The 12,025-nt window shown below is 36.1% G+C and overlaps 1 protein-coding gene across 18 annotated transcripts in view; it reads right to left on the bottom strand.

The window, feature by feature from the left end:
- The window catches only part of PARN (poly(A)-specific ribonuclease), a 134,226-nt gene that overhangs the window by 104,169 nt on the left and 18,032 nt on the right, over positions 1–12,025 (bottom strand). For all 18 annotated transcript variants that reach the window (XR_013956930.1, XR_013956931.1, XR_013956932.1 and 15 more), the window contains 2 exons: positions 5,594–5,649; positions 1,640–1,726 (listed from right to left, as the gene is read on the bottom strand). Coding sequence is in view for 1 of the 18 variants with exons in the window: in XM_080618813.1 (XP_080474939.1) it covers positions 1,640–1,726; positions 5,594–5,649 (143 nt within the window). In the remaining 17 variants the exon portion in view is untranslated. The remainder of the gene's footprint in view (positions 1–1,639; positions 1,727–5,593; positions 5,650–12,025) is intronic.

Here is a 12,025-nt window from a genome sequence, read left to right as displayed (position 1 = left end):
GGAATTGGGTGAATTTTATACAGGTCCAAAAACTGCACAAACTACCAAGTCACAATTCCAGGTGAAGAAGAGAAGAGCAGTATTATCCTGTAAACCAGCATGGTGACCCACAGCAAGCACAGGAGTGACAAGACTGAGTACACTGAGGGACTTCATCCTTTTACTGGTGACTAGAGGTCCTTAGAGATACTACAATGATTATTTCAATGGAGGTTAGGTTCAGGTTTGCTCTGAATCTGTTTGCCACACTATAAACTCTGACTTAAGTCATGAAATCTGGCACATTACTTTGAAACAACAACAGTACACTGATCAAGTACTAGCTAAACAGACACCCTTTCACTTGCTTATCTCCAAAAAAAATCCATTTCATCATAGAGAACACCAACCTGTCACTTATCTGCTTAAAAACACATGTAAAAATATGCAGTTTTTACAGCAATTATACTCCAGTGGATAAAATTGGTACTGGAATTTTAAGTAAGACTGGGAGCAGGAAAAAGGGGAAACTATACTGCCAAGCAGAAAATTTTTAGGAATAGGGAGCTGCCAAGACTTAAGTAATATAAAGCAAAGATTTTACTTTTTTAAATGAGAAAATAAGAAACTGATCCCTCCCAGGAAAGCTATTTGATAAATATTTGTGCTTTTTTAAGCAATTTCCCATTAAAATGCTTATTACAGCATTTAAGGAAGGCAAGATATATACATGTCTATTAGACAAAACAGTAAGCTACTTAAGTATTGCAAGCAAATATTTCTGGAAAATCATGAAAAAAATATTTTAATAACTTTTGGTTTACATTAAGTGGCTTCAGAAATGGAAAGAAGTTACCTTTTTAAAAAAAAAAAAAAAAAAGCACCCCAGAAAAAAAAAATAATTTAGACTTATTTGGAAGCCCAACAAATCTCTTTTGAAGCAGTACCTTATGCAGGAATCAAAAACTAGAAACCAATCTGCAATAAAGATCTTGGAAACAACATCCAACATAGGGCTCTATGAAAGATCATTCTTATTCTGAGCCAGGGATGCAAAGCATAACCACTATTTTCTGCTGCAAGAGTTAGGAGATCACTTACAGTTAATTAGGATCTTCATATCCTTACATTCTATACTAATACTTAGTAAAGGAACAACAGGACTACTAACTATAAGATAGCTTTTTTTCTTGTTTCTTTTGATTTGAATGGTTTTCACAATCTTGAAATCAAACTGGCTATTTTTCAAGCTTGCTTGCCTAGACTTGTAAGTTAGCTTCTGCCTTTACCCAGACTGCAGGATGAACCTTATTCCTAAAGCCTCTGCCTTTCACACCAATCCCCATTCCCTTTACTCACCTATACAAACTCTTGCCTTCTCCCAGAAAAGGTTGTAAATAAAATTATTAAAGGTCCACGATATTCAACAAGCATCACATAAAAAGATTTCTAAAGAGCAGTTAAGTAAGGCAAGTATTTTCCGCACAGCATTACAAAGAAAGTCCCCAGGACACCATCCAAAACTTACAAAAGGTGATGCATCATTACCCATACTAGGAATAAGTCTGAAACCACAGATGCACAAGCAAAACCAGAGGTACTTGCTAATGACAAAGAGGGAGAAAATAAAGTGTAAGGAAGGATAGACTGCAAAACTCACCAAAGGCACTGAAAAGCTGGTAAAGGTCACTAGTCTTCCACTCTTTGGGAAAAGTAACATGAAGAACATGATCTCGTTTTGGCTGCACTGTGAAACAAAAAAACATTTGTTAAAGCAAGAGTCACTACTAATACCTACAGAATATCCTAAAAAAGTTATCCAATATGTAGCTTTTTTTTTGGTCCACTTTATTATTTTAAAGAAAACAGGCTACGAAACTACATCAGACTCTATGAAACTACATCAGAAACTCTATGAAACTACATCAGACATCAACAAAAATGTGCCTGCAATTATGCATGAAATAGGCATAGTAGATGCTACAAGCTCATACATATAACAAACTGAAACAGCATTACATACAGTTATATTACCAAGTTCAAGGACAGAATCAAAGAAAACCCCAACAGCCTCTTTATGATCCAGCTCTAGCCTTGGAGATCTTTAAGCAATAATTCAATGTTGTCATTTTTCTGTCATTAAAAGACTTACTCTGAAACAATGTTCAATTCAGTTTTTATACAATATGAGGTACAAGCTAGAACAGACATACTGACAGACGGATGGGGAGTTTTTATTAAAAACTACACAAAGAAAAAAAACAGCATATAAAGGCCAACATCTAAAGAAGATGTGTAAAAGAAGTCTTCAGTGTACCCTGAAAGTTATTCAGAGCTTTATGAATTTGAGAGAGAATCCAACTACTGGACAAGGTAAAGAGCACAGCAGACACTATCACTACACATCTGCCTTACTTTTACACACCTCCCCCTACACATGGTTTTGGTCATCATCTCATCATCAGGGACAGGCTACTCAATAAGACAGACCTTTGGCCTCATCCAGTGAAGACTGGCTGTACATAAGAAATCACTACAATGTATATGTGGCTGAAAAACCTACCCTATCTGAAAAAGAAACAAGAGGAATAGTATAGTTCAAGGTGCAAAGATATTGAAATATTTTCAATTTTCATATGAAGCTATTTACATATCACTAATTGAGCCTCTTCACAGATACCCCCAGAGATGTAGTTTTTATGCATGACACAATGACAGATCTTCGCTAGCTATTTAACATTTTTATATTAGACAGAAGCTGAAACACTGAAGATGAGTGCTCCACTTTAGAATTTCCTGCTCCAGTTTGGTAAAGGTAACTCAAGGGTTAACTACATCCAGCTTTGTATGTTCAGATTTTAACTTGACTACATGGAAACACTCACATGAAGAGCTTCTCTCTTCTTTGGGTATAGATACATAGGAACTGACTTTCATCTTAGTGAGTTAGCCTCCTGAATTCTTTTGTGATACAAACTTTTCTGGTTTCTGCTATCCTTAGCTTTCAGCATCAAAATAAGAGAGTTTTTCAATGTGGATCTCATTCATGGCGCACATGTCCAAAATCAGACTATCAACCACTTGCTACATCTGACTTTCATGTGTATTTGACTCCATTATACAAGGACAAACCTGCTGTCTTTTTGCTGCATTTGGTTAAGATGCAACTTTGCACTGTTTTCTGATGACAGCCTTGTGCATTGTTAATTTCATAAATACAGGGAAGCATAAGCAATTACTACAATTTAGTTATGACTAGTAATTACAGTAAGTAATAGTGTCCTCAGCCTGTATGTGCTTTATAGTAGAAAGCATCTATGTTTCTAGACATAACTATTACACAATTAAGACTTCATTTTTGCATGAACTTGAGAACTGTAGCTTTCAACAGCTACAATGTTTCCTGAATAGACAGAACAGCTTTTTATGTGCTTGGGTTTTAAGGCTTCCCACCCTTGCCCAAAGGTTCAACAGACATTTTATTCCCAAATAATTTTTTAATATCTTACATAACCGCAACAGAACACAACAGTGACATCAAGCCTTCTAAAACTCAAGTTTCTAACCAAAACATGTCATGAAAATAGGACAGAGATTTCAAAATGCATCTATCTTCTAACAAAGATTGTACCATGAACTCAATTACAGTATTAAAATAAATCTTCAGAGAAGTGCCATTATGCATGTACCAACAATAAAAATACTAATTGTAAGTCAGCATCTCATAACTGAAATACCGAATGATTAATGAAGTCAGGGAAAAATAAGCTTCCTAAGTTTTGTTTAGAGTAAGTACTTGTCTTGCTCCACATAAAAACCTAGTTTTTCAGTTGCAAAAAAACTCCAGAACATGACTCTGTGGTGAGTTGTAACATGGTGTCTGATCAGTTGGCCAGCAGAACCCATGCAGCTTATAAAAGGGTGAATTTTTCATCTGCCTGATCATACCAGCTAAAATAAAATTTATATTGTAGACAGGAATATAGGAAATACAGGAAAATACAGGAATTCAGTATTTTCCAGATTACACAGCCTCTTACAGCTACTAGCCTTCAGCCACTTGTGACTTGCTTTTAAGTGCATCAATTTGTTTTGCTCAAAACAAGATGGGCTAGCATGAATTTATCATAAACTTCCTGATAACAACTTACAGGTTTGCATGAACATCTGAGCATCAGAGTGGATGGAGACCCAAGTAGCTAAAGCAAGCAATCCCTTCATAACTACAGGTCAAGTCTTGTTCCTTAAAGTTGCTACTTCAAAACCAAAAAGCACAGAATATTTTCTAAGCACCAGATTTCTTTTTTTGGCTCTATACAAGACAAACACCAAAACCTCACAAGTTATCTTAACAAGCCAGTGAACAATTCATTAATGTATCACCTATTGAACAGCTAGCAATTCAAAATAAGCATTTTCAATCTAGTAGCAAAGAACTGTAACAAGACCAGTTTCAGATGTTGTAACAGCCTTTTTCTATTGATTAGGGAGAAGAAACTACTCCAAACCCTTCAGTATCAGTTTATTCTTACTATCTTCATACAACTTTGAATCCTCTGTTAAACATTTATACCTTCTGCCTACTCAGGTGAGAAATATTTGATTCATATCCTGCTTTGCAGCCATTTTCTGCAGCAATTTCATTTTTTTTTTTTTAAGAGTTTTTCATACACTGTAACAAAAAACTACAATGAAAGTCACTTTCACATATTCAGTACTACAGCAGCATTTAAATTCTCAGAAGAGCAATAAAAATTTCTAAAGCAGCCAGTCAAACATGCCACCCTAGATGCACTTTCCATTTTGAAGCTTAGAAACCTCCATGCCTCAGATTCTGCTGTAACATCAGATTCAGTCTGTTCTAAAGGAGTGGCTTTCAGATGAAAGAAACAGACTTTCAGAGGCGGAGTCTTTTTTGGCAACTCTTCTTGGCAAAGTATCAAAGCAATCCTGTAAGTTGGCTAGCAAGTGGAAGTAACATCTTTACAGCTTAGTAGCTTTGGCATTCTCTCAATGACCCAAAGTATTTATCCATTCTTGCACTCAGTATCAAACAGTTGGGGAAAGAAGTATACAACATAATTAGGTAACCATCCCAACAGATCTGCAGAACCAGAGCTCAGTGATCTGATCACCTAACCACATTTAAAAATTAAATATATGCCCTTAGAACACACCTTTTCATCTCCAGTGGTTAATTACATCTTTCTAGAACTGCATTCTGTTACTATTAAACTAGCATCTAATATGGGGTCATCCTCCAGACTTTTTCGGATGCATGGAGTTGAAAATGTCTTCACATTAATATTGCTTCCAGATAGGTATCACTTAAAGACACTTGTGTATCTGACTTCACAGTGCAAAATTAAGCTTTCATCTAGTCAGGGGCTAGACTGACCTCCAGAACTTTACATTTTCCTATATCAAGACGTTACTGGTAACACTCATCTGAAGTTCTTCCCCTCACAGTGTAACATCCCATAACAGTAAGGGCCTTTATATTAGTAAAATATGGTTTCATTTTAATGTATTAGCAACTTATTACAGCCCCAGGTCTGTAACCTGAAATAATCTGAAACGTAAAAATATTTCCAGTAGTAAATAAGCTACTTACAGTCTGGTCCTTCCAAATTGAGATACGGTATGTCCATTACTCTCATAAGAAATAGCCTGAAGAAAAATTGAAAAGGACCATTAGCAAATTTCTGCCTAAAGACCTTTTATTACCTTTATTACTTTATTGTCTTTTTAATAGTTTTCTAGATGTTGCTTCTGAAGAAGCAGAATTACTCATCCCAACCATATCTTGAGCTGTATTAAAACATACAGATGCTCCGATTAAGTCCAATACATTATCTAACAATCCAGATTCAAAAAGTTACTTCACATCATGCTAGTAATTTTATTTATTCAACAAAACAAGAACAAAGAACCCCAACTGTTACTACTGAAAACAATTAAAGTAACTGGGGAAATTAACATTCAGAAAGCAGCAGCTCTGCATAGTAAAAGCCAGTTACAGGGTGTGGAATGTGCAATAGCTGTCATTTTAAACACATGTACACTTTCTCATTTTCTGAGCACTGCATCATGCTTTAGGCAGAATGGATCTTGAAACCCATCACAACAACTCAGTGGAGATAACCAGGATGAGTCTTTTGCCCTTTAATATGTAACTGAATTTATCGACACATTGAAGAAATGCTGTCAATAAGAGCTCATATTCAGCTCTGAAAACTATTTCCCTCCAAAACAAGATGACAGGATGTTAGGCTACTTACAGGTATAGATGCCACATTGCTGCTACAAAACATTTGCTCTGCACAGTGTTCAAGGGAGAACTAAAATAACTTTTCCACAAAAAGTTCAAGAAGCTTCTAAAATGCTTATTACAGTTACAATATAAAACTACGTAATATTTGATATAAACAGCTGATGGATGAGAACATTTTAAGTGTACAGACTGATCTGCAATTCCCTAAAGAGTCTTTATGTCATACCACACTCACTATTAGTTTTTAAGAGTTCAAGTAATATGTTCTTACGGCTGCTTGTACCACTGGAAAGTCTACTGGAATGCAGTTGATAACTTGTCTTTACTATAAATACTCAGGAGAAAAAAAATATAACAAACATTGGGGAGCAAATGGACTATATGACAGGTTCACATTTGAGCCAGAGGGTTTTCAGAGAACTGGCACTAGTTATGATACACTGCCCCATCTAACTTCTCTTCCTGAGTCTCAGGGAAGATATGGTATAATGTGCACTGTGTCCACCTGAGCACTGCAGAACCTAAAAGGAATTTTATCAGTAAAAATTAGAAACATCAGCATCAATTACCTTTAGAAACTTCAACAATTCCAGCATAAGACCGAGTTTTATGAAGATATTTTATAAAGGAGCCAGAGTTTCTTCTTACGTTTAACTTTAGGTGTCATACTCCTATAGCCTTGGTTTCACTATAGCTATCTGTTTAACAGGACAGGAGTGACATTTTGAGAACAAAGCTAGCTTCAGAACACAGCTTCCACCAGGAAACAGAGAAAAAATATCCGAACTTCAACATCTGCTACGTATCTGCGGTAATCCTGACAGCACATGCAATGCTACTGCTCAAAAAAGAAACAAACAAGCCATCCACCCAGAAAACAAACAGAAGACAGAGCTATCAGGCCATAAGGGTATCTTTCACGAGATAAAAGGGAAGGAGAAGACAAAGAGGGAGTATGCGACACATGCTCCAAGAACAGAAGGAATGTCACTATATTCCATCTCTGGTGCGAGACAGGCAGGCTCATACCACTATCACAGTGTGCCTAGCTGGACAGAAAAGAACTTTCAGGTCTGGGATATATGCTCCACTAGTAAGCTGGACTTCACTTCAGACTGTCAAAAGATGCTCAGTTCCATTTATTACCTATGATTTGTGATCATTTCTTTATATGAAATAATGTCAATGTCACGGTTAGTAGGAGCCACAGTTGCCTTCAGACTCCAGTGCAGGTGATAAGCATAGCTTAAGCACAGCCAAAATATACAGTATTCCAGTTAGTCAGTAAAAGCACTTCAGTCTTCACTAGTTCTCCATCATCCACGTAGGATAACAGAAGTTTAACAAACAAAACAAAAAGGCAACTTCGGTTTAAGTTGAGCTATCTGAAGAAACAGATTTCACAGAATTCTTGGAACCAGCTACTTCTTACTCAAATGATTAGTTTCCTAGGTTTTCATAAGAAATAAGGATGAAGCTTACTAAAAATACAACAAAAACTTCTGGGGAGAGTACTAGTCAAGCAGCACTCTCCCAAGTTTTACCATGCTGAGGAAAGCAATACGGTGACCAATAGCAAGAACAGACTTATGCCAAAAAAAAAAAAAATGGATATACTGGAGATTAATTAAGATCAGGGTTTTATCCTCTGAGACAAATCCTACATTTATTTTTTCAGTCAAATAACTATGTCTCTAAACAGCACATACATAAACACACACTCCCTAAACAGATGGTATAAATACTGATTTTAATATTAAGTGCACTTAAAGTATGTTACAGCAGTAACTGCCTCTTGTAGCACTAACTTACATCACATAGATTATAAACACTGAGCTGCAGCATAATGCATAATTACAGTTGTAAGACCCCTCATCTCTCTGCAGAAAATTTACACTAACAAGTTGTTCTGTATGACAAGATGAACCCTAGTATATATTAAATTGGCCAGATTCATGAAGGTGCATGACACTCTTTCACACTATATTAATTTACAATTATTTAACAGTTATACTGACCAAGCTAAGGAAATGTTATTTCCCACTTTGGTTAGAGCTCCAGCCAGTTCACATGGTCAGAGGACAGAGGTCCGTTTCTCTATATCCAGCAATATCCTAGGAACTCTGAGGTACTGCAAGACAGCCACTCGGAAGACAACTTTTTCTGTGGCAAGTCAAGGAGCATGAGGAAAGCAAGACTATGATCATGTCACTTCACAGCAATGCGTACGTACTCTCAAGTGGTCAACATTCTTCATCTGCACTGAGCTAGAACAAGTTCTCATAGCAGTGTTATGAACACAGGGTTGCTGTGAACTGCATAGAGACAGCTGAAAAAAGGCATCTTTTTAAGCCCAGATCAGTTCACCAAGCCAGCTCAGCACTCAGTATGGCCACAAGTGGCTGAAAGCACAAGGACAGTAATTGTTTACTCCTACACTATGACTGAGAAGTTATTGGTCAAATGGCAGAAAAGCACACTGATGTTCCTTTGCAGTGGGTTTGCAAAGAAATTAAACTAATATAGAAAAGCCGAGAGAGAAATTACCAAGTTCTCTGGCAAGACATGTCAGAGAACCTAGCTCCCTGGTGAGACATTTTCCACAAATATAGCACAGAACCAAGTTATTTCCACAGATTTTGGTTTCTGAAATCCCTTTATGTGAAAATAAGAATCTAAAGTCATTTATATTTCTACAGACTAACATGCTATTCAGCTCAATAAAACATTTCTCTACACCTCTTTCACCCTCTGCCTTCAGCTACATAAAAAAAAAAAAAAAAAAAAACAAAACAAAACAAAACCAAAACAGAAAACACACCACAAACCACCACATTCAAACAACCCAGACAGATTCAAAATAAAGTTACCATTAAAAGTTTGGGAGAGTCTTACAGGTGGGGATGGGGAGATAGAAGGGAAGAGATGCTGCTCTAAACAAAGCAGGTCAAAAAACTCCAAATCAAATCAAAAGTATATTACACAATATATAGCATCTAATTTACACACATAGGAGTTAAGATATTACAATATACATTGTAAGTGTTCATCAAGGATTACTCACAGCAGACTGTTCACATGAGCATGATTTTTCAAAGATACTGTATATACAATGAAGCATAAAGATTACAGAAATGTATCTCTGGAATGCTTGCATTATTGAGTTGTTTATCATACAACGTAGCACATTATGCCTGAAAGAGCCAAACAACCCTAAGGCAAAGTCTGTTTTTAATCAGTTCTACTCTGCAAGAAGTTAAAACTGGAGATTTTACATTCATCATTAACCTATGTGAACATTAACCTACATACTGGCCACCACTGTGGAATAGCAAGCCAGGAAGTTCCATAACTTTGCTGACACAAAGAAAGAGATCAAAATAACTACTGAAAAAAAGTAGTACCTTCCTCTGAAGGCTAAATTTGTAAAAAACAAAGCTTGATTCTTTCAGTTTTAAATTTCCTCCCTCTATTCATATTAGTGACAAGTCTATTCAAATAGAAAACATTTTCAAAATCCGATCAGTCACACCAATCATATAAAAGTTTAATCTCTAAACTATATTTAAATATCAACACCTAATATTCAGAGATCTTGACATTAAGACTTTAGAAGCAACCCAAAGAATCATAAAGTGGGCTGCTTTAAAGAACACTTTCAACTGAGAACACTGTTTCTAAATAATTGCCTTGTAATAAACTACTGTGTTCAGCTTCTTTCAGGAAAAACTTTTGTGACAGACAGTATAACTTTCATTTGTTTAGCTTACTGTTTGCATGTTGTAGTTTGTGTTTTGCTTGAAGAACATGACTACAGCACAAAGGAAAAGGTTTCCTTGTTCTGACTGCTGTCCCCAGGATCAGGTAGAACTTCTAGAGGAAGGAGGAAGATAGGTTTTTTTCTCCCCAGGAGGAAGAGAGGATGCTCAGCTAGGGAAAGCTTCTAAACCACAAACTAGAGAAAATTATGTGTAGCAGGAAGCTAGCTGGCAGCCCAGAGCATACTTGCAAAAAAGCCCCAGAAGCAACATCCTTACTAGGGACCTTAGGGTAACTATGTAAATCACACAAGCCCTGGATGCTACTTAGAGGTGCTGAACAGACCAAATGCTGGAAATAGTGATCTGATCTGCAAGGACATACTGAACAGAGCAAAAGTCTTGCTCAGTTAAATATCTAACACCTCTAATTTTTGACATGTACTTCATTTTTCTTTCAGTGATGAAATAAATGGAGTTGTTTTATTCTGGTTTGTTATTCTGCATAAAAAAAAAAGAGAATAAAAAAAGCTTTAAAAATACAAGCCTTGGCCTGACCACTGTAAGGAAAAAGTGAGACAGTCTCATCTCCAAGCTCTGACTGAGGTGAAATGGCAGATGTTAGTTAGACAATGGCAAAGCTTCTAAGAACATGTGAAAGAAAGACATGGCAAGTCTTCCACGTTTCCATGACTTAAAAATAATACCTAGCTTTTCTGAAACAAGAAGCTACAAGTTCTGCATAGACACAGAACAGATAGCCTTTCTATTTTTCTGGTAAACAGTAATTTTCAGATCTTGTTTAAGGAAAAAAAAAAATGCTGCTCATTTCCCTACATTTTTTTGTTAACTTTCCCTTTCATTACAGTTTGGCAGCATTAACTCTGAAGCCAGAACACACACAGCAGGCTTCCTCTCAGAACTCTGAAATGTCACTGTTAGAGGGAAGTCACATTTGAAGTATACAACTTAGTAACTTGAAAAGCTTAAATTTAGTGTATTATTGGGACAGTTTCAGAAGCTTCAGTTTATACTTGTGCAGATCACATCTCTAGAAAGAACTGAAACCATTTTGGTTAATGATTGAAAAATTGACCCCCCAACTGGCATCTACTAGTTGGCATGTGTGTACACTGGTATTACTAAAAACAGGCCTGTGATAAATCCTATCTGAAAAAGAAATTATGCTGATCAATTCTATCATCACCTTCACATTCAAATCAAGTGGTCACTGTGGGTCCACTACAATCTGAGAAATGTAGATATAATTTATAATGTCTGCTAGAATATGTGGAGTTTCTGCTTTACATGTCTCAGTGTGAAGAGTAACTGCTGTCACTACAGTAATCTGGTTTCCAGACCAATGGAAGCTGAAAGCTATTGATAACAATTATCCCCTCATTTATGTAGGCCATTTGAAGCTAAAATAATTATTTTTGCCAACTCCTATATGATAGGGTTTGAAAGGATGGTATTTCTCTTGACCTTAAAAAACCATACAGGCTAAAGCACCAGCAGCTTTTTAATTTAAACTCCTTTCTCTTTAGGTGGCAGGTTACACTATCTTTACAAGCTTCATAAACTAAAATCTACAGATTTAATATGTAAAGAATCAAATCTGTGCATAAAGGCTTCTATATTTCTCAAGTCTATTTCAATTTGTTCAAGTAATTTGCATAAAGATCTAATTCAAAAGCAAAATACTGATCACAGCATCATCCCATAAACTACTAATCCCAAATGTTTATTATGCCTTCTTAAATATGGTTACCTGATAATGTTAACACAATAGCTTTGTGTTATTTGGATTGATATTACAACAGGGGTATTTTAGTTCTTCCAGGCTGTTTAGTGTACTCAGTTTTAACTATCACGAGTTTCTGACAGTGTCCTACAACATAAAGAACACCTGTCCAGTTTTTCTTCTATTTCACTATTCCCAAAGGTTACTCCAGAAATAATTTTCTTAATTACAAGAAAATTAAGTTGTAATATTCTCAACACTGGCATGGAC

The sequence above is a fragment of the Psittacula echo genome (genome assembly GCF_963264785.1).
Source record: "Psittacula echo genome assembly, chromosome: 5".
NCBI lineage: Eukaryota > Metazoa > Chordata > Aves > Psittaciformes > Psittacidae > Psittacula > Psittacula echo.
This window is presented reverse-complemented; position numbering and strand designations above follow the sequence as displayed.